The 24,390-nt window shown below is 38.8% G+C and overlaps 2 protein-coding genes across 2 annotated transcripts in view; one reads left to right on the forward strand and one right to left on the reverse strand.

Annotated features, from left to right (window-relative positions):
- The window catches only part of septin9b (septin 9b), an 83,447-nt gene extending 82,285 nt beyond the window's left edge, over positions 1–1,162 (reverse strand). The window contains exon 1 of the mRNA XM_084425808.1: positions 1,024–1,162. Within this exon, the coding sequence (XP_084281934.1) occupies positions 1,024–1,045 (22 nt within the window). The 5' untranslated portion in view covers positions 1,046–1,162. The remainder of the gene's footprint in view (positions 1–1,023) is intronic.
- Positions 1–24,390, forward strand: part of stx8 (syntaxin 8) — a 614,579-nt gene that overhangs the window by 125,144 nt on the left and 465,045 nt on the right. The gene's annotated exons all lie outside the window — the stretch shown is intronic.

Raw genomic sequence — 24,390 nt, forward strand, 5'->3', positions numbered from 1 at the left:
ATTTTCACCACAAACTAAAGTTATATTTGAATCTACAGTATATATAATTTGCAGAAAAGCTCCAACGCCCCTCTGTGGTCACCTGTTAAACTGCATAGCAGACCAAATTCAATACAGTTCTACAATGTTAGTCTTTTGATGTTGAAACACATAGAAACAAATATTTGTAATTCCCAGTTTTAGATGACATTCTGATCAACAATACAAAGACAGGGCATAATGGTGTGCAAAAAGAATGGATGAAAAAATACAAAACAATATACTGTATCAGGGTGTGTTCAAGGCGTGTGGCATTGCCCACTAACAGCTGATGTTACAGTAGCTCCAAAGATTTGAGGCATGCCACACAGCAAACCTCTCCCTGCACAGCTGCTCTGCGGTGTGATACTGACACAATCCATTATGGGAGATTCTGCTGAGTAAGGTAAACCTTCTCACTGTGTCACTCTCACACACATACTCTAGTAACTTAGTGAAATTTACTAGGGAGTTGTCCACATTCAACAAAAGTATACTTCTAAATTGTTCTCCTTCACATTGAACAATTATGCCAATCACTTCATCAATGAACTGTGTTTAACGACAGTATTGAAAAAATAATAAATACTTAAAATGCAGAGTGAAAGAAGTAGAATGAGAAAACTCAAAAAGCAGAAACTAAAATAAGGTTCCACTTCCTTATTGATGAAATCACACCCATGGTCATGTGTCTTCCTTATAAAATGAAAAGCACAATAAAGACAGACCAAACATAATGATTTGTGCACTTAGATATATAGATAAGTAGATAGATAAATAGGCAAATATATAGACACAAATGGCACAGTACAGTTTATTCGGACCAACTAATGAACTTCTAAACTGATTGAATCAAACTGAGAAGAAACTGAGAGTAGTGAGTGTCACAAAAACAGCACTTTCTATACATCTCTCTAAAGACAAAATAAAAGTAAAGGGTGAATTTCAAAACGATTTACTAAGATTCTAAGAAAATCTAAGAAAGAGCGAGAAAGATTTACTTACCAGCAATTCTGTCTCGCTCCATAGCTGGATTATGGCTCCTCACAGCCACATGTGGTTTCTAGCGTTTCTCCTCCTCTCCCTTTATTTGCAGACTTCCCCTTTTGCTTTTTCCGAGAGTTTAGTCATTCTCCCCCTCCTCTCTCTCTCTCTCTCTCTCTCTCTCTCTCTCTCTCTCTCTCTCTCTCTCTCTCTCTCTCTCTCTCTCTCTCTCTCTCTCTCTCTCTCTCTCTCTCTCTCTCCACTCACTTTGTTCTTTCTTTCTTTCTTTCTTTCTTTCTTTCTTTCTTTCTTTCTTTCTTTCTTTCTTTCTTTCTTTCTTTCTTTCTTTCTTTCTTTCTTTCTTTCTTTCTTTCACCCAATACAGATCTTAAAATAGTTTCATTGACAAGAGCTTCCAATGGAACTGCACTGACATGTGCTGATCATATGCCTTCATTCGATCTTCTTTTGTCTTTCTTTTGACCTCCTTTGACACTGAAGCTTTATTGTGTCTCTGAGATGGGGATAAGCCATATGACTGTATAAACAGCCTCATGCTCTCACCATGAAAGCAAACAAGAGAAGTCTGATTTTGATACAGCTGAAGCAACATTAATTTACTATTTCATTACATTATTGAAATGATGCAAGTATCTGTACCCTATTTTTGTTAGCATTAAGGCTTTTTAAAAGTTATTGGCCATCACATACTGCATTAAGGTGTGTTGGCAAATTAACTGTTCTATGGCTGTCCAGACTGCCTGTTTGTAATTGAGTCATTAATCTGGTTTTGTTTTTTAAGAACAGCATTAACTGATTATGACTGATTTATAATTTTCAATGAGTTTTTAAGGCTTTCAGTGGCAATGAACACAGTGAAATCCTTGCAGTGAAAGCAGTGGCATTCAGCAGCTGCCCATAATATAGATATATAGATATTTTATTTTTTGTTTCTTTTGTCGAGCAATTTTACTCAAAACTAAATCATGATGACCTATGACCTAAACCTCACACATCTAAGATCAAATCTAGCATGGCATTCTGATTAGTGTATGTGCAAGATATTAGGATACAAGACCTCCTCTCCATCTCCAAAGGATAAAAACGGCCTCATATCCCTCTACCATACTGATGATTATTCCTTCTGGGTCACTGATGACGCAGATGAAATAAGCCTATAATAATCTGGTTCTAGAAATAATTGGCTTTTTTAGGAAATACAGTATTTCTTTTGCTCAAACATGCTGTTGATATAAATCTCCTGACAGAGTAAAAGACACGCCTGCAATCTAAATATCAGTGGTTATACTGCTAACGGTTTATTTCTAAATAATACTTTACATAAAAGTAAGGTTTCAAAATGGACTGAAAACCAATTGAACTATTTTAACCCTCACCAATTGAAGGAAAAAGCAGAGTGTGCAGCTATGAAGGAAAGACATCAGATAAGAAAGGAATTTTTAAAGGGGTGTAAGACTTTAGCCAGCAATACTTCCTCCAACCACTAGGTCCGGCCAGGTAACACACTGTACCATTCCCATTTGAGTTGAAGTATGAGTAAACTCTCATCAAGAATCACTGTCTTTTCTTATTAATGACACACCCGAGTTCCCAGTTATCCTTGGTTACCCTTGGCTAGTTTCTCACAATCCTCAGATTGACTGGCCAACTAGCCGTTTCACCAGATGGAAATATACATGTCCAACGGCTGGAATTCCAGCCATTGGAAGTCTTTTTTGAGGCCTTTTTCTAAGTCTTTTTTGGGGCCTAAACGACAACTCTGGATCCACCATGAGTCAAATACGCCAAAAACTAAGGCATTGACCATTCCATACTTTCATAAGGCACTCTGGAATGGATTTAGGGCTGGCTTCTTTTTCGTGGGTAAGAAGGACAGAGGTCTTCGCCCATGCATTATCAATCGTGGCCTAAATAACATCACATTGAAGAATCGATATCCACTGCCACTTATGACCACAGCCTTCAAACTCCTCCAGGGCGCTACTATCTTCACTAAGTTGGATCTCCAGAATGCATACCACCTAGTGAGAATCCGGGAGGGGTACAAATGGAAGATGGCTTTCAACACCCCTACTGGACATTACGAGTATCAGGTGATGCCCTTCGAGCTAGCTAATGCCCCAGCTGTCTTACAATCACTTATCAAAGATGTCCTGAGAGAGATGCTGAACCAATGTGTTTTTGAATAACTCAATGATATCTTAATATTTTCCCAGAGTTACGAAGACCACATTCAACATGTTGGCATGGTTTTGTCTTGTCTGCTCTTGAACAACCTCTTCGTCAAGCTAGAGAAAAGTGAGTTCCACATCACTACAGTCTCTTTCTTGGGTTTCATCCTATCATGTGGCAGTGTACAGATGGATCCCAGCAAGGTTCGTGCAGTCCTGGAGTGGCCCCACTCTGAGGGTGCTTTCACATCTGTAGTTCGGTTCATTTGGTCTGGACCAAGGGCGAAAAATGATACTTTGTAGCATTTTTCAGGCGTTTTGATTCCTTTTCACACCACACTAATTGCTCTGGTCCGGATCAGTTTATGAGTTGATAAAACAAACCAAAATGCAGTCATGTGACAACATCCACATCACTCATTGACCAGATGTGTCTTGAATGCATAACTGCACTTCGATTGGTCAGAATTAACGTGCGGGAAAATTCCAACAGAAATCCCGGAAGTAAACAAAGAGGTGGAAAATGCGGCAGACAACACGCCGCTGTTTACTATGGAGAGACGACTGCGTGGGCTGAATGTATCCCCGGTCATATTTTATTATATAGTTTGTCTACACCACTTTAGACAAACAATAATATTTGAGAATGAAGCGAGGACGTGGCTCGAAAATAACGTTAATAATTTCTATCAGGCTCTGCACCTCTTCACAACTCCAAGTTTGTCCGCGAGCTGCTATGCTTAAAGTGCAAACTGTCAACAAACAATTCTCCTCATCCCATAATGCACAGCGCAGCTGACTACGGCAACTGGTTTAGTCCAAAAATGCACAGTTCTTTGGCAGTTGGTTCTGTTGGTTCAGACGCGTGAGAAGGCTATATAGTGCATGGATTTAAAGTCTGGCTGTGATGACAGATCACATCACTGAAATTAATGGCACAGTAACAGGGATATTTATAAAGTCATATTCTGGGCACACACTCGTCTGGCTGTGGTGGATGAGCAGCGACTTGATCTATCAGTCCATGGAAGAGTCAGAGATCTCTGCCATACCTTTCAGCACTGCCATCAAGCCTGATTCACACATGCACACAACACAATCTTCTGCAGCCTGTTATCAAAGCACATTCCTCTTGCATGAATGAACATCCTGTAAACACAACACACGCATGCTTATTTTTTTTTCATTTTTTTTTTCAGGAAAGCAGATGGAGACAGGCACGTGTGCAAGAATCCATGCATCCATGCACAAAACAGAGATGCAGATAAATCCTCAAATAGCATCAGCATCATTGGAACTAAAGGGCACATGCCTTACAGCCCTTTACACTCTGACCTACAAGCATGACTCAGACATGCACATTTTGTTATATAAGCATGTAGTGTTTAATCACCAGACCGGCCAAGTCTGATGGCAAGGCTGCAGGGGAGCAATGCTTATTTAAGCACAGGAAGTAGTCAGAAAAAAATGTGATATACAAGAAAAAAGGGTCAAGACAGCTGCAATAAAGGGATGTGATGGGGTGATTCAATGAACAGATAAGGGCAAATAAAGCCCTATTCGCACTGGATTAGGGCAAATAATCCAATGAATTGCCCTGAATTAGGGCAAATAAAGCCCCCCCCCCCCCCCCCCACATTCTTTTTGTTTTGCTCTTCTGATGGTTTTCAGCTTTCTCTTTCTGCAAATTGTATAGTTGTATCGTATAGTGTATAGCAATATGGCCCAGCACCCAAAATACTATAAAAAAAAAACTACAACGCAGCCTTCATTCTTCGCGAAAGATGGATAAAAAAGCACACAGGAAACAAAAACCTTGAAAAAATTATATACCACCCTGCCAAATCACAGAGATGCCGATTCGCACGGGACTAATATTATCACAGGACCTCAGTGTTCGGCGAAATATGGTACGTCATTTGTGGGGGAATTTGTACTTTACAAATTACAGACATGGCCAATTCGCACGGGATTAGGATCACAGACAACCTCTGCAATTATTACAAATGACTTATACTTATACTCAGTATACTTATACTAAATACTTATCCCGTGCGTATAGGGACAAGTGATACAAATTGTGGAAAAATATAACAAGTACTTCTTAAACATGCTGCATACAGTATTCTTTATATATATCGTCGCTGTCCGATGAAAACCGCGTATGTCCATTTTGCCGATTTTGAGATTTTTCGACGGATAGAATGTCCAGGTTCATTTCCGTATACAGTATGCTTCACATATTTAAATGACCAATGAAAAGTTGTGAAATCATGTCATCTGATTTTCACGTATATCCATTTGGTGTCAAAACTGTCAATCACGCCGCGTATCTCCCACCCTGTGGAGGCATCTCGCCGGTCTCGTGAAGTTTCATCTTAAGCGTCTCTGGAAGCTCAGCATTGGATAGCCGAATAACACTGTGAGGTAAAGTATCAGCAAACGTTTGTTTTTGACAACTGTTCTCAAGTTTATTATATATTCGCAATATATTCACAACTGTTATTGTGTTATTGGGAGTGGAGAGAAGTGACAAAATTACGGTAGGACTGTGCAAACAAAGTATCTGTCTAGCATTGCCATGTCAGTGTATTGATTCATTGTCCCTTCATAGTTTGCAAGAGACATTTAATAAACTGAGCGTATTTAATGAACTGAGACGTAGCCTATTCATCTGTCAATATGAAACGCGACTTGGCCATTCTAATTAATGATCGGAAGAACGCATTTCGACCACCGTTACTGTAAAATATGCACATATGTCCATTTAAACTCGATTTTGGTCAAATGTGGATTATATCATTACACTGGCAAGAATATGGTTACATTTAAAGATGCCGTACCAAGTATGACAACGCTATGTTCAACTGCTTTTGAAATTACGGTGTTTTTTTCACTTCCTGAAAAGTAACCGTTTTGGACATACGTGAGTTTCATCGGGCAGCGACGATATACAGTAGACTTTTTTTGGCACTGCTCAGACCGGTGTATGATATCGGAGTACTACAAGAGTGATTAGAGAGCAGACGGCTCTGTATGCTTTTGAATCGCTCTCACGGTACTTGATGTTATACACTCATCGGCCTCAAACACGCGTAATTATTTCCCCTGTAAGGCTGGAAAAACTGGAACAGAGGGCAACTCTTTGAGAGAACAAAGGATTTGTTACATTAACATTTCAACTCTCTCTTGTGAAACTAGCACCATCATTCGAGACACAATCACACTTGAGTTGACCACCTACCAATTTACACATCATTCCCTTCACCCATCCCCACCAAAATTCACCCAAGAATCTATATGGTTTAATAATTATTGGATGAATAATTTTCATACAGTATTACACATGTTTGGTATAATTTGAAATGTCTCAGAGCAACTGGTACAAATGTATCATTCCCAAAGAAGTAAAACAAAAGGTAATAAGGTTTTTAAGAGTTTAGAGATAACTGGCATACAAAGGAGGATGCCAGTTATCTCTAAACTCTTAAAAACCTTATTGCCTTTTGTTTTACTTCTTTGGCAAACTCAAAGTCTCCAGGCAAACGGCCTCCTGTTCTCAAAGGTGTAAACTCAATGTAAATTCCCATTGTTAGCAAATGTTTCCATATAAATCAACTTCTGCCTCCAGTAAGTCTGGGACGGTGATTAATGTAAATTGCCACTGTGAACTCATGTTTACATTTGAAAATAGGTTTCTGCCTTGGTCTGTCTATATAAAGAAAGGCAACAAGAAGGATCAGTGCGATTCTGTACCTCAGATCAGCCAGTGAATGCTGAGAGTTGCCGAGACTCATGGTCTGTGTGTCACTCCTCTTTTTTGACCCATTTGGACAACCTTCTTTTTGCCACTATATACTATCTCACTGATGCCCTTTAATGAATGGCGAGGCTTATGATTAGAGCAGACTGGTTTCCTCTCAATGGCTGCCAAATGGGTAACACTTTATTTCAATGGTCCACTTTAGACATTATACTAACTATGAGTAACTTTGCAACTGTTATGTCTGTTTCTGGCTTTGAGGTTTGTTTGAGTTCATAGCCTGTTATTTTTTGCAATGTTCCCAGTTCAGTTTCCTTTGTCTCTGTCATCTATTTCTATAGGCTGAATCCGAAATTGCCCCCTACACCTTCATATAGTGTCACAGATCAGCCTTATCACCATCCTCTGTACTTCATCTCCCATCACTCTCCTCTATTACCACCTGCACGTCATTCCTAATCACACACACCTGCACATCATCACCCTTATCACTGCCAATATTTAGACTTACACTTCACCACAGTTCATTGTACGGTCTTGTTCGTATGATGAGGACTACTTACCTTGCCATAGCAACGATCTACCTGATATCTCCAGCGATCCTTCTCCAGTCTCCACTCCAGCGTCTTGTCTCCATTCTGTTGTTCCTCCAGTGTCTCATCCTTCCTCCGTATCTCCAAGCCTTTAGTGATGGGAAGTTCGGATCATTTTACTGACTCTCTCGTTCGATCTCGTTCAGCAAAATGAATGAATCTTTATTCAAGTCATTTCGTTCATTTAAGTGGCTTTAGATGTTGTACTTTTAACAGCCAAATTCCCCGAACATATCCACCTACGCAACCTTGATCATTTTCTGAATTAAGAAATCATTATAATGCAGCCAAAGATAATTTACAGGGAGCATAAATAACTTCTTTAACCTTCCAAGTCTTTCGTTCATTTGTCATGTGACAGGCGCTTTGAACGGATCGTTCATGAATGACCCATCACTACAAGCCTCCTGTTGTTCCAGCCATACACTGCATCATCTACCCAAAATTATTCCTGTAAGAAGAAATATTCTATTCACTGCCAGCATCCCGCTCTCTAAATCATCATTGCACTTACCGCTCAGTTGTTGTAAAAAAAACCTCCTTGTTAACTTCAACCTCCTTCTTTTGAATCTGATTCTGTAACAGAAGACCGGACCAATACAGACAATCCTCCTCGTTCCCCTGGACCCTGCCAATCTGCTTCTTTCCATCTCCAAGGACCACCGCCCGATCAAGGCATACACAGAGGGGTGGCAGTGGCTCAGTGGTTCATGTAGGTTGTAGGTTCAATCCCCGGTTCCACCTAACCAAGTGTCGAGGTGTCCATGAGCAAGACACCTAACCCCTTGCATGGCTGACACCGCTGTCGGTGTATGAATGAGTGAATGAATGGGTGAATGTGAGGCTATATGTAAAGCGCTTTGGTGGCCATAGGTCTGTGAAAGCACTACATAAATGCAGACCATTTACCATTTACAGAGGAGTTCATCGACCTTGTTCACCAGGTGTCCTGGAACCCTCAAAATCCATCTTTTGGATTGGTCTGGACGATCCACTCTTCAGGCAATTTCCATCTGCTGCCACCACGTGTTCTTTGAGGGAATACATCGATAACATCCTGTGGGTGAGTGGATCGTCCTACACCCTGGAAGAAGCAGATTCGGATTCCCTTTCTGTCCCTGTCACCATTCCAGAGCCTCGTCCTAAGATGGCCGCTGACATTCCAGAGCCTCGTCCCAAGATGGCAGCCGCCACTCCAGAGCCCTTGTCCACAGAGCCTGGCACAACAGAGGAACCCCCCCTTCCACTGATCCAGGTGGATGGAGCCATCTATGCAGTCTGGGACATCTTGGACTCCCGGCGTCGTGGTGGCCATCTGGAATATCTAGTCGATTGGGAATCTGTTTGAGATCGAATTAATATTATGTTTTGCTCTAAATTACGGACATGGCATCTGAGGATTATTTCTAATTATTCTCAGTTAATTTGCTTTATTTCCAGATTCAATCATAAGCTCGTTCTTTACCTGAGCATGTTCACACTTAAGCACTGTTCAAAAACAACGCTTTAAATCTCTTGACAAACTTAAAGATGTAAATTACATTTGAATGTATTCTAAATAAAATATAGCCTATAGACTGAACTGAATGTCAGCTTGCTTATTTGGCTCAAGATAAGGATTTATTGAGTCCACATGTCATGCAAACAAGAAACTCTGCTTCTAACCACAGGTCGAGAGCTGTCATTCCAACCATACAACTTTGTGATGCTTTTTGCGAAATAATAAAGTTCGTTAGAACAACGCTTTCGGGAAACACAGACTCGTTGACCTATGCTGATAATGTCGGGACTTGTTACCATAGTTGGCTAACGATGCTTTTGGGAAACGCACCCTCTGAATAGGCTTCCCAAGTCAGTTCTACACAGTTCTAAACTCTACACTGAATACAGACCATCAAGAATTGCAGTTGTTTGTTATGTTGTTAGTCAATATTGTGCAGATTATGAAATCTGGCCTTTTAACATGAAGCTAGTCAAATTGCTAATGTCTAAATCTACAGCAGCAGGACTGAGACAAACCCCTCTCATGTGGAGTTTGGCCACAGGCTCCACAGACTTGGCCACACTTTTTGGCTGAGCACACAACTCTAAATATGAAAGCTCTAAGCATAACCTTGAGAGTTACATAACTATTAATTAGAATGACAATCCAGGCAATATGCAGTATTTAAGCATTAGGTATTTGCACGTTAGCTGCAGTTCTGAGCTAATGGTTTAGGCTTAAAGATACAATAATTAAAGGTACATTTATTTTATGTTTTGTTTTATGTTTAAATTAAAAGTATTTTTTATAAAAGTATACTTCTCACATTATCTCATTAACCCATGTTATACATTCATTATCACCAAATATATTAATCATGGCTATTTGGGCATATATGGCATTGATAACTCTTTGGGCTCTATTTTAACGATCTAAGCGCATGGTCTAAAGCGCACGGCGCAAGTTCACTTAGGGCATGTCCGAATCCATTTTTGCTAGTTTAACGACGGGAAAAATGGTCGGTGCGCCAGGCACATGGTCTAAAAGGGTTGTCTCTATTCTCATAATGAGTAATGGGTGTGTTTTGGGATTTACGTGCGTTAAACCAATCAGAGTCTCATCTCCCATTCCCTTTAAATGCCAGTTGCGCTCGCACCATGGCAGATTCGCTATATACATGACGGAATTTGATAGTGGAAAGACCAAAAACGTCTCCAGAGCGCAAACGGAACTGCTCGTGCGCGAGGTAAAAGTGTGCAGACCATCTACGGGACAAGCCGGATTCCACCATATCTTTATGTACACAATAATCATATTTTACATTGTAATCCTTTTATTTTAAATATTTGGCATGTCTGTGTGCTGCTGTGCGTCCCTGTGTGTTTAATAAGCAGAGTGTACGTGCATTGTGAACCTGCCTATAGGCGCGCATTACTAACGCGCTCATAAAAAAAATTAAATAATAATTGCACCATTGACTTTAGTTGGTCAATGGTGCAGTCTATTTCTGTTGCCTCAAAATAGTAACGCGCCAACAATGCGCCATAACGCACTCATTTTCAGACCAGCATGCCCATGGGCGTAAAAATGGCGCTTCATTGCGCCGGGTATAATATAGGGCCCTTTACTTGACACATACATACTTTTATGTGTGTTTGTGCAAATAAGAATGTAAATAAAGCTTTGTAAAAACAATGCATCAGGTAATTGCCTGTTGTTAGAGTAATAAAATACAATAAATAATCAAATACAATTCTAGTGGTTTAAAAACATCAAACTAATCAGGCAACCCTGGTGCTATTTTGCCTGGAGCCCTGATTCATTTCTGACCCGTACTTTGCCTTAAAATGTTCTTTACATTGGTTCTAATTTAATGAACATTCAACACTTGTGATTATCTGTGATGATAAACACACTGTAGGAGATATAATGAAATAAAGGCTCAATCAGCCAACAGGGCTATGGAAACAGCCTCAGGAACAGTACCCTAATAAGCATCTGGAATTTGTGGTTTTGGCTAAATGTTCATGCCTAATGACTTACCATAAGCAAAAAACAGTAACAACATGACCTGTTTTTCTCCATCTGTTCAAAAGCTTTTTCAGTCGTGACATCATGCATTAGCTGCACGCTTCAAGAGCTATTTATATGCAACCTTATGGGCCTGCTGCATATGATGTCATAGCAAGTGAGAGTGAATAAAGTTATTCTGACAAAAAAAAAAAAATTTGAGAAATATATTATTTATGAATAAAGAATTATTTTCATAAAGTCTGGACTGCATAACTGTAAGAAAAATGACATTCCAGGAAAACTAGCTCATAGCAGTGGAAAGGGACTGCAGAGAGCAAATAAGTCATGAATCACTTCCTGTCACAATGTTAATTCCACTCTTGCAAAGGAGTAAGTGAAGTTTCTCAGTTTCAAATGTGATGATGAGGGAAGCAACTTCTTGATAACACACAGTCTGCATGTGTAGGAGATCTTGAATATTTGAAAAATATTAAGAAATCCAATAAACACTTTTTAACATCATTATAAAGGAATGCTAACAACATCCCCATTCTTCTGTTGATAGAAGAGCACCTGACATAAGTGACATCTACATATCCTATTCTTATTATTAACAAAATGTAAACCATCAAATCACTCTTACATTGTTATATTTTCTAAGAGAGAACTTAACTTCTCTAGCTTTAGGCATTAGGAAATAATTCTGTGAACATCTATTCTCCACACTGTAAGAAAAAAATTCCAGTGAAAAAGGAGAAGTTACTGGTAATTGTTTGCCAGGACATTATTCGTTCATTTTTTTTTCCCCTTTAACCCTAAACACAATGCATTGTTTAATTCAAAATATACGGCTAAAATTCAAACTGAAAATTAAATACTGAAAATTCCTTCATTTTAACATAGTACACCAGGCCTTATTTTTACAGACTTTTCTTAGAGTGTGGTTTTGGTCATATGTCACCTCTGTTTCAAAGCTTTTAAGATTAGTCAAATGTGATTTGCATATATTCTAGCACTATACATTTAGCTTAGGCATAACCTTTGGATAATGTCATGACCTGAATTCAGTTATTTCTATAAAAGTTGCATGAGTATCATTTTTGTTCCTGAAACAACCATTAGACCACTGATTCTCCTTCTGGCAATTTTAAAAATATAAAAGATGTACTCAGGACTAAGTGACTGTCTAAATATAGACGGCCCCTAGAATAGCTCAAGCAAGACAGTCCATTTGTGTGTTTAACAATAACTGCCATTGACATGGCTTCAGATACTGGACTAGAATATCCAGATTTCATGAAATCAAATGAAATATTTAGGCTACTATCACTTCAACATTCAGAGAACAAATATGTATTTACCCTAAAAATGCTTGTCATGGAAAATTGGTATGAGGAGTTATGTGGTACTGTAAAATTTAATTGGGGATCACAGTTCACACTGATAAATAAAAGCCTGTTCTATATTCTATATTTTCGTCATGCACAATTCACTGAATCATGTTCACAAAATTAGCTTATACATATGAAGGTATTCCATTTTCAAAGAGCCAGTCATCTCAATGGCAAAAAGTGTCCCAATCAACCTGAATTCACCCTATATATTTCTGGTTCAACATGTTTTGATTGATGCTGCTCTATTTTCACATTCGATTTAAGTGTCTTCTGCATTTAGTAATAGAGGTCAGCTGGCCTCATGCTTGAGTATTAATAGAGCTCTTAGATTGAGAGAAAGCTCCGAGATAAAGTGAGCAGGAAGAATAAATAGAGATAATGTAGTAAATAAAGAAAGAAAGAAAGAAAGAAAGAAAGAAAGAAAGAAAGAAAGAAAGAAAGAAAGAAAGAAAGAAAGAAAAGGAAGTGTCGTGCACTATCTCACCATCACCCAAAAACATGATAAAATATTTTTTAAACTCTAGTCACATAGCCTACTGTCCACGTAATGAAAGATGAATGTCTTACCTTGATGCGATGTTGCTTTCTTCATTTTCAATAAATAACCACTTTAATGACACTATTGTTTTATGTCTTTAACGTGAATGTTTTATTTAACCTAATTTAGAATTTTTGTTTTATTTTTTAATTTATTATTATAATTATTATTATTAAATATTTACTCAACGAGTGCATTGGCGTCCCGTTATCCGTTCACTTGTAATCCGCGCGCGACTCTTGTTGTCTGTAGCGCGCCAGCATGCATCTTCCACTTGTCAAAGAGAGCGTGGCGTGATAACACTCGTGTAGGGCGCGCGCATAGGATCACATCTGCCAGGAGCGCGCTTTATACACACAGTCTACTGCAAGAAGGATTTGATTGCTCGATAGCAATTTCCTGCTATTTGTAATTAAGTACATTCACTTCAAGAACAAAACTAAATAAAATTAATGCTTTAGAGCAATGGAGTAGCCTAAAAGTCCATGGACCGCGGAACGTACCAATAGAGGGGGGTTGGGCACGTCTTTACATTTTTTTTAAAACATTTCAGAATCCTGCAATGCATTAATTGTCCCAAGTTCTTGTTAATGTAGATAAAGACTTCACCCTAGTCTGTAAGATTGTACATTATAATATTAGAAACAGTGCTAGTATAAGTTAGATGCCAGATATATTATAGATTTTCTTTTAGCCTACTGTAAATTAAATTTTATGCTTCTAGATAATCTGGATTTTTTTTTTTAAATATATAAAAAAAAAATTTTTAAATATAGATCACAGCTCTCCCACGATTCTGAAAACAAAACATTAGACAACTAAACGAAATGGCAAAGGACATTCTATTTAATGTTATAAATGAATCTATTTATAAATGTCTTAAAAAAAAAGAAAAAAAAAATTAATTCAAATTAATGAATGTTTGTGAAGCTGTGTCTATAGTTTAAATGATTGCTGCTCCCTATGGGTTAGCTGCGTGAAAGCAGATTCAAATATTCCGGTGTGAACTTCAAAGGTTTAATAGACACAGCGGAATCACTGCCATTTAGGAATAAGATCATGTGTGTGTGTTTGATCCGAGATTGCAATCTTTAATGATTAATTGTGTGTATACATATGGGCCTAGCCTATGTATTTTTGTAGGCTAATATGTCATATATGTACCAGACCTCAAATGTAATCCAGGCCCAGGCCCGACTGCTCCCCGCTTCTGTAATCCATGCCAAGGCAGCATTAGACTTTGGAAATAGAGCCATGACATTTGGCATCACTGCCTGTTCCGATACTGTTGTCAAGGACAATTTGCTGATTATATACATTCAAGAGCCACATCACCGTTTGAATTACAAAGTACAAAATAGCAAAAGAAAAACAGAAAGTCCAGAGTGCCACTATTAATGCAACAGCGGAGGTTAAGCACTTTTTGACCCTCCAGCAGGGCCGTTTTTAGACACTTGGAGGGCCTAAAGGCTACATTTATGTCACTCCTAAAAAGCATTTGAAACAAATGTGATTTTATTTTTTTACAGCATCTGTTATTGAAAATGTAATATTTTTAGCTTATATGTCTATATTAATCAAACTTTAAGGTAAACACTTAAAAAATAATTAAATAATGAAAGGTCATTTATCTGGAACATCTCTTATTTACGGGTGCTATCATGGCCATGTTTTTATTATTGTTTTTGTTTTGTTTTTTGCAGTAATTTGTTCAGAAAATACAGAAACAAAATTATTTTAAAAAGTAAAAATTCTAAAAGCATTGAATGATATCCCATAATAATTTAATATACGTAGCTTTACATTAGTAACAAATAAATATGAAATTGTTTATATGATATAATTAATATCATATTTTTGAATATGATGCTTTCATTATAAATATGGTGATTATCTCTAAGGTGGGAACCCTACTTAATATATGATATTTACCATCTGAATCTAACGTCATGTCAACAAATGGAATATTCAGCCAGCTCTTGATTATCATGTTAATTATTGAAAAGTTATTATTTAATTTTATTTAAAGGTGACATATTATGCCCCTTTTCACAAGATTTAATATAAATCTATGGTCTACCCAGGATGTGTCTGTGAAATTTCAGCTCAAAATACCCCCCAGATAATTTATTGTTTTTGGGTGGACATGTGCAATTAAGGGGCGGTAATATTATAATATGATCCCCTTTCTACGTCTGAAGGGGAGCAAAATCTGATCTGCTTATTTTTTGACATGCTTGCAGAGAAAGGCTTACCAAAACAAAGTTACTGGACTGTAACTTTTCACGTTTTCTGGGTGGGCAATTATAGCACTTAAAGGATTAGTTCACTTTCAAAAAAATTGTTGCTGATAATTTACTCCCCCTGATGTCATCCAAGATATCCATGTCTTTCTTTCATTAGTCGAAAAGAAATTAAGGTTTTTGAGGAAAACATTCCAGGATTTTTCTCCATATAATGGACTTCAATGGCAACCAACTATACCAATGTTCAAAGAAGGTTCAAATGTCCGTCTCAATGTAGCTTCAAAGTCTCTACACGATCCCAGTCGAGAAATAAGGGTCTTATCTAGTGAAACGATCTGTCATAAAAAAAAATAAAAAAAAACATATATACTTTTTAACCACAAATGCTCATCGTGTACCATCTCTGAGATGTGCCACGCATTGCGTCATCACGTTGGAAAGGTCAAAAACCTTGTACTCCGGTTCAAAAAGGTAGGAAAGGGAGAAAAATTCCATCTCATTTTCTCCTCCAACTTCAAAATCGTCCGACATCTTTGTTTTAATTTATTCTTCTTCTTTTTTTTTTCTTTTTTTTGTGACCTTTCCAACGTGATGACGTAATACTCAGATGCAGATGCAGTAGATACGAGATGCAGTAATACTGCATCTCAGAGATGGTACAACACGGACATTTGTGGTTAAAACGTATATAATTGTTTTGTTTTTTTTAGAAAATGACAGATCGTTTCGCTAGATAAGACCCTTATTTCTCGACTGGGATCGTGTCGAGACTTTGAAGCTACATTGAGACGGATATTTGAACCTTCTTTGAACATTGAAATAGTTGGTTGCCATTGAAGTCCATTCTGTGTAGAAAAACCTTAATTTATTTTTGACTGAAGAAAGAAAGACATGGATATCTTGGATGACATCAGGGTGAGTAAATTATCAGCAAGCAAAACAATTTTTTGAAAGTGAACTAATCCTTTAAACACGGAAAAAAGTCAGATTTTCATGATATGTCGCCTTTAAAGAAAATTATTTGAAAGCTACATTTCTAGCATCTGTATTGGGTGGTTGCCCTGCACGCTTAATCCTCAGGTGCTCCTCATTTGGTTGTAGCACTTGTTATCTTCCCAGTCAGAAGTGACCGGACACCTAAAAATGAAACTTCCTCCACCCCAGTAAAACCAATGCAATTTATTTTTGTTCAATAATATTTTTTCTTTTTTCTTTTGTATTTTGAGACGATTTGATGGAACTTATTAATATTTAAGCAATAATTATGGTATAAATATGAAAAAAATCCAATTATTGCAGTATTTCAGGTTACTATAGAGACTAGGCCTTTTAAATCCATTTTTTGAAGTCAGATTAGCGCCATCTGTTGATAGAAAATAAATAAAACATGTCATTTCATGGTGTTACCACTAGATGCCTGTATAGCTCTCTATGGAGAGGCTTGTGAATTCTCTAGTTGTTTTTGGACAAAATTACTTACATTTAAGATGTGGATTTGAATGTATTTTTTAGAAATTCTCAAATAATAATTTTTGACAAGGTTTATTAAAAAAAAAAAAAAAAATTGTGAAGTGTACACGTTTTTGCATTATTATTACTACAGTCAAACCTGAATACAGAGAAATCATTTTGTTACAGGTAACATTACAATTCAATAAAGAAATGTACAAAAATAAACAAATGCTTTATCACAGCTTATTATTATTTATATATTATTATAATTAATAATTATATTATTATTAATATATTATTATTATTATTATTATTATTATTATTATTATTATTAGTAGTAGTAGTAGTAGTAGTAGTAGTACAGCTTAATCCATCTGGATCTGGTCTCATTTCAACCTCTTATTTCAGTCTTCTGACTTGATTATGCTGTTTGGTAATAGCCCTACCAGTTCATTTGTGTTTATAATTGTGTATGAGTGTGAGTGGGTGGGTCTGTTTTTCACTATTGATGTTTTAGAGTTTCACCCCTTCATTGCTGAGCACTTTTTTTCTTTGTAGATCATTTTTGTGTTTTTGTCAATTTCCCATTCATTTCCTATGGTCGGTCATTTTTGACCGAAGACCAAAAGTGTGACTATTTCTTTTTACGACCAAAAGTGTGACAATTTTTTTAATCATGCCCTCATTTTTTTGTGTGTTCACATTCCAAATGACATAAAAGTCACCAAGTTTCGTAACATTCCGATGAAGCTGTGATTTTTAAAAATTCAAAACACAATTCATTGGTGTGTGTGTGTGTATATAAGTGTGTGTATGTGTTTGTGTTTCTCTGTTTTGCACTCTTGATGTTTTAGAGTGTCACCCCTTCATTGCTGAGCACTTTTTTTCTGCATCGTGGCAAATTTGTAGATTGTACACACAAATTCTCAGAATTTCTCAGAAGAGCATCTGTTAATAAACAAACTCCAGCTGATCCAAAATGCAGCAGCTAGTTCTTACTAGAACCAGGAAGTATAACCATAACACTGCATTGCTCCCTATTAAACACTGCATACATTTTAAAATCTTGCTAATTACTTACAAAGCACTAAATGGTTTTACGAGCTCTTAACGTATTATAGTGCTTCACGTCTATCGCGTATAGACTCAATAGATTCTGGCCAGTTGCTAATACCTAGAATAACAAAATCAACTGCAGGTGGTAGATTCTTTTTTCTCCATTCTGCCACCTGATGGAGCACTGATGGTTCCTTACCACTGCCGCCCCTGGCTTGCTTAGTTGGGACACTTAATATTCAACAATATTATTGATCTGACTACCGTAGCTGTGGTATCGAAATTGGAATAGAGGATTGTGAATTTTCACAAGTATCAAAAATGTTGGTGTCATAACTGTCTGTTTTTGTGTCATGGCTGGTAAAAACATATTTTTGTCCGGTACATTTGCAGTGATTGCAAGTCACTGGCCATTGGCAGGTGTGGCAAAAAGTTAGTTTTAGGCCCTGCTTTTACATATTTTTCCGGTGTTGAAAAATTGTTGCTTTAATTACCATTAACAAAACTGAAAATCATTAACAAGACCTTTGTCTCAAAATATGGTCAATCATTTTATAAATTCTCATTTGATACATAAATCTACAATATTTTAAAAACATTAAATATTATATCATATTATCACAGAATCAACTTTGCGTTGCTATCGACGATCTTGTCAAGGATCAGACAAATTTCATGTGCATCATCAAAAGAGGTTGCTAGGAAAAGTGCTGTAAGGCTGGTGTCTGGTCGACCCCTCGATGAAACAAAAGGCCCTCCTGAAAATTAACACTTGAACTATCTCCTGCATATGTAACAGGGATTTCCGAGATGCAGTTCACACTTCACACGCACTATCTCCCCTTCATCCCCCCCTTCTCCTCACCTGAAATACACTGAAAACCTATGCAATGTAAACTATGTACAAGAAGTTTCTATGCATGTTTGATATCATTTAAAGTGTCTCAGTGTGCCTGGTAAAATGGTCTCATTCTCCCAACCATAATGAAAAGCTAAAAGAAGTTATAAAATATGAGAAAGTAATGTGCCCCTTAAAGATGAACTGAACTGAAAAAATCAACATTGATAACGTGTTGTTTATGACAATTAAAAGTAAATTACACAAAAAAATTTTTTTTAAATATCAATATAGCTTTTTTTTAAGCAACACAAAAATTGCGTTTGTTAGTATTAGAAAGCTGGCAATTCTGATGACATCACTGGCATGGTAGAACCTGCGAAGGTATATAGGCAGCTGCAACTGCAGGTCCTATACACACGAAAATGAGTCATTTTGGTTACGCGTTTGAGCCTGTGAGGGACAGGCCAGTAGTACCTGACTACCACCACAAGGAGGACGATCAGTTTCAGGCTCCACCTACAGTACAGGATCGTTTGGGGGGAAGTGACTGGTGTGGGTGCGGGCGGACAGCATGGACAGTGCACCGGAATCAATCTGTTGCAGAGAGGACAACCTGGAACATTTATTTTTGAAATGCGATATGGAATTAGACCATATTGCATAAATCGATATAGTTCAAATTTGTGATCCTTGCTCCCCGCGCCCCGCTCCTCCTTTTCCACTCTGCGTGCGTGTTTAGAGCATGTTATGTATGAGAGGCGAATCATGACTACTTCAGAAAACCCAGCACAATAGGAACTACCAGAAAGTGACATAAGTGTACGCTGAAATAAAGGACTTTCTTGTCCTGTCAGCCGTTATCCTGTTCTCGTAGCGCACACTCAATTGCACGCGCAAATGCAGCGGCGCGCGCTGTATCGCCTCACTGATCCAAGTGCAAAAGAAACTACGAGCATGCAACGCCGTTACGTTGTAAATTACCCAAAATAAAAGTAATGCAGGTATGATACAGATTTGCAATGTACATAGTCAATTATTAATGGAGCAATAGGGTTCAGGGTGTTAGGTAAATGTGGTGGGAGGTTGGAGGGCTGTAGCCTGTCTCTCATTTATTGTTTACAAGCACATTATGCATTTTACTAAATAGAGACTGCATGTAGTGTGCATTTAGAGAAAAATACTAAAACATGTTTGAGGTACTGTGCGGAAAGTCGAGGACGATAAATGGCATGTGATTGGACGAATTCATCCAATGGGATCGTTTGTTAAGTTAGCTGCAAGCAAAATGTTAAAATCGAAATACTGCACGGCCGGTTACTGCACAGATACCTCTTACTATGGACCTAGCAGCTAACGTTTGTTCTGCGAGTTGAACTCCCTGCATCAACAATGTTTCCTGACATGATGAACATCAGCTAGCTTCAGGGTGATTAGAGAGGGACATTGGATTCCGTTTACAGACCTGCTGCGGTTTAGTTAGCTGCTAGTAAACGCATTATTATCGATCTGTGATATCGTCGGAGTCATGATTTATTTATACAGTTTATATGGTCGGAGTGGTGTCTAGCTTGTGGAGTTTGACAAAAGTGCTTCCAACGTGTTTAGCTGCTAGCCCTTTATTTAGGTTGGATCGTTTGGTATCTAGCTTGGTTTTGTGACTCAATTTCAATGAATGCCGAGTGTGTCAGTCTCAGTTTTGTTGAACGCTATAAAGCCTGGTTTCCTTGTCAAAGGTAGCCTGTGAAAATGTATCGCAACCCCAGCTGCCTTAGCACTATACCATTCATTACTACAGCCAGGGGCAATACAGTATGAACCCCCCCTAGACCTGTAGGTTTCTGTTTCCTCAGCCATGTCAGCTAGCCTCAGACTATGTACATGCTATGGCTGCTCTGCTTGTGTTGGTTAGCAACAGAGTAGCTTACCATGCCAGTGACGTAGTGGAATGCTGAAATCCAACATGGCGGCGCCCGTGTAACAACAACAACATTTTCAACATACCATTTTATCCCTTTTAACAAATTCTGCCATTTTAATAATTGTACCAATGAGAATAAATAAAATACATCTGTTATATCACCTTTACTCAAATTTTCAGTTCAGTTCATCTTTAAAGGTGTTTTCCCTCTCCCAGATCCTCCATTCAGACTATATGCTATATGTAAAACAATAACCTATTCAAGTACAAATTCTAATCTCCCAGTGTGAATCCCTGAATAGGGAACCAAAATCTAATTATAATAACAGACGCCACCATTTGGTAAGAATATTGAATTATCTGGGTATATAAGGAAGTGGTGCAGAAAAGTTCGAGGAGTCTGTAGGTTGACTGCCCACACAACCGCTGTGTGTAATTTTCGTTGCCAGGTAATAATTTCTACAAATTCTTCGATTCCTGAATTGCTGTTATGTTATGATGAACTGATGATTTTATTCTTGCGAATTGGATTTTGAATTATTGCTTCATTACCTGGTCAATAAATTGTAAACGTTTGATTTTATTCTGAACGACTCTGAGACTTGTTTTTCCCAAATAAGATTAACGGATTTGTATATTACCACAAGGTTGCATCAGAGATTAGCGACGGCTAATAACTGATATCAGGAAGTGTGCAGGCTACTTGGATGAGAGGATGTGTTTGTCCGTCTAGGATCAGCAAGATACTGGTTGGTCAACCAAGCTTGGACGCTTCCGATGACTTCTGTTCTAATTTAATGTTACTTTAGACTAAAGTAAAACGATTAAATTAAGTTCCTGAAGGGCATCCAAGGGGGCTATTGAATATATCTTTGATTGTTGCACGTGGGAATTACGGCAAAATCCTAGATATTTAGCCATTGCCTCAGCTTCTGATCTTTGGGGCTGACCACTTGTGCCGGAGACCTGGGTAAGGAACTCGAAGCGATATAGTTTCCTGATCTAAGCAGGTAAAATATAAACAGAGTTTAAGAGAATAATCAAACATTCGTTCATGTTTTAATGATGCCCAGATATCATTAAAATCTTTTCATTTATGGAGTCAGATGAAATAACGAGAAAATACATATGAGAATTGTGTTCCATTTAATCTTGTTGTGTTGCGTAAAAGGAAAGACAGTAACGCGCAGAGAAACCTTCCCCGTATTATTGGAAACCCCTATTGGACCAATAGACGGGCTTACAGTGCTGAGCTGAATTTTCATGCCGTCTAGTGGTTTAAAAGAGAACAAAGTCAAATTTGCCTTTAGCCTCACTGTAATCATCAGAGATGCATGTGATTACATTTGGAAACTATTACATTTGGACTATTTATGCCTCATAAAGCTTTTACAAAGGATTTAAACCTTTTAGGTGGCCAACCTTTTAGGTGTGTTCTACTTGAAGCAGTGCTACGCAGACCGATCGGTTTATAACATCATGTACATCAAAAACGGACACTCTCACTGTGAGAGCTATCGTGGTCCGCGGCTCAGCAGCAACCCAGGCCAGCCTCAGCACCATAGAAAGGGGAGCCAGAAGTCAAGCTATGCCTCCGCCTGGCCAAACGCTACCCATTGCCTCTTAATACTGTATCAGGTGCTGTTCTCCCACCTCGGTGCAAGACGCTGCCTGTAATACTTCAACCATTTGCCACTCGACTCAGAGCATGGCAGTCCATCCCCGGAGTGTTGAGCTGGATTTTGGGGACAATCAAGCGACGTTACTAGATTCGCTCGCAGACCCCAACACTTCAGGGGCATGGATTGCACTACGGTACGGAGCAATGTGGCACACGTTCCTAAATTATGCATTTGCTAGCGAAAGGAGCTGTAGAGACAGCGAGTCAGGCTTTGACAGCCACTACTTCCTCATTCTCAGACATCTGAACCGCACCTGTATGAAGCGGTCGTTCAAGACATATCCTCTCGCAAGTATTGAATTGTTGTTTATGTTGTTGTTGTTATAAATAAGAACGAAATAACATCAGAGAATCCTACAATATAAGCGCAAACTTTGTACCAGACAACAGACAACAGAGACATCAAAAATATTATCTATATGAAAAAATATATATAATAATATATATATATATGGCAATTGTGAGATGTGGTATAATTACTGCAGCAGTGCCTACTCCAATTTCCAACTATTGCAGTTGTGTAAAAAAAGTAGTGTAGTGTATGTGATGGGCTGGCTGTAAATTGAAGGAATGTTCGTTCAACAGTCTCACTACACTGGGATAAAAACTGCGAGCCAGTCTAGTAGTTCTGGCTCTGAAGGCCCGGTATCGTCTCCCTGAGTGCAGCAGGTGGAACAGGTGATGTGCTGGGTGAGTTACATCCTGAGTTACCTCGATGACAGGCTCGTATTGGCTCAGTCCGAGACCGAGTTAGACTCTCACTCTTCTTGCTCCTCAGCCATTTAGACTTCCTGGGAATCAGAATCATCTTAGCCAAGAGCTTGCTGTCTTCCAGACAGCGAATCGGCATCCTAAGAGCAGTTCTCGATTCGGGCCAAATGCAGGCCACGCTCACACCGGAGCGTGCTGTGGCTATCAAGTGGCTCGCAGCGTCTTTCAGAGTCAGAGCTTCACTCCCCCTCAGCACATTTTAGAGGATGCTGGGCCTTATGGCGTCCACATCATCAGTACTTCCACTGGGCCTGCTACTTCATGCATACAGTACTTCATGCAGCCCCTGCAGTACTGGTTGAAACCGTGGGATCCAGTCCTTCGTATCAGGGTGGGTCTCCAGAAGGAAGGTTGTCTTGACAGATGCCTCCAACACGGGTCAGGGAGCTCTGTGCGAGCACTGGCCGACTTCCAGCTTCTGGTCGAGCACAGAAAAATGGCTGCACATCAACTGTCTGAAAACGGTGGCAATCTTCCTGCCAGACCTGAAAGGACACCACGTCTTAGTCCTTTCGGAAAACATGGCAATGGTGTCCTACAAAAACCACCAAGGAGTACTCAGATCGAGGCATCTGTCCAGGCTAGTGAGACGCCTCCTCACATGGGCAATCTGCGCTCACTGAGAGCAGCGCAAGTGCCGGGCAGACTGAACCAAGGGGCAGACATGCTGTCTTGGGGCAACGTGTCCTCAGACACTCCATCCCCAGATGGTTAACATGATCTGGAATGTCTTCAGAAAGGCAGATGTTGACCTCTTTGCCTTAGAAGACAACTCTCACTGCTCAATATATTTCTCAAAGGACAGGGACGCACTGGCCCACAAATGGCCCAGCCTTCCACTAAACACCTTTCCCCCGGTCACGCTGCAACCTCATCAGACAGACATCAGACGGACAGTTCATCAGATGGATCAGGGAGGACAGACGCGCAATCCTTCCTGTGCCCCCTTTCTGGAGGACCCAGTAATGTTGTTGGCCCTCGAAAAGAGATGCTACAATCGGCTGAAGTGTGGACCCTTTCGCTAAAGAGTGGATGACTCACAAGCACTCTCTGTGAGTGCATCTTGTCTTGAGTTTGGGCCTAACGACTGTAAAGTCATCCATATTTATATATTACAATATTTATCTTGAACTCGATCATGGAAACTATGTCTAAACATTAATTGAACAATTTAATAATCAATTAAAAAAAACAATTATACCTTACGCTGTACCCTCATTGGACCAGCGGTTTGGAAAATGGATGGATGGAATATTCAGCTGCAGGCGTCATCTCCTGGCGAGATGCAGGAATTCATTCAGCACGACTCTCACAGTGCATTATGTGTATTCTATAGCTGTCTGTACATCAGTTGTACACTCACTATTGTGGTGCGGTTGATGTGCTTGAAGTTTAAACTGTATGGATCTTTTATAATCCGTCCAAATCCGTGGACACAATCAGAGTG

The sequence above is a fragment of the Rutilus rutilus genome, assembly GCF_951802725.1.
Source record: "Rutilus rutilus genome assembly, chromosome: 12".
NCBI classification, from domain to species: domain Eukaryota; kingdom Metazoa; phylum Chordata; class Actinopteri; order Cypriniformes; family Leuciscidae; genus Rutilus; species Rutilus rutilus.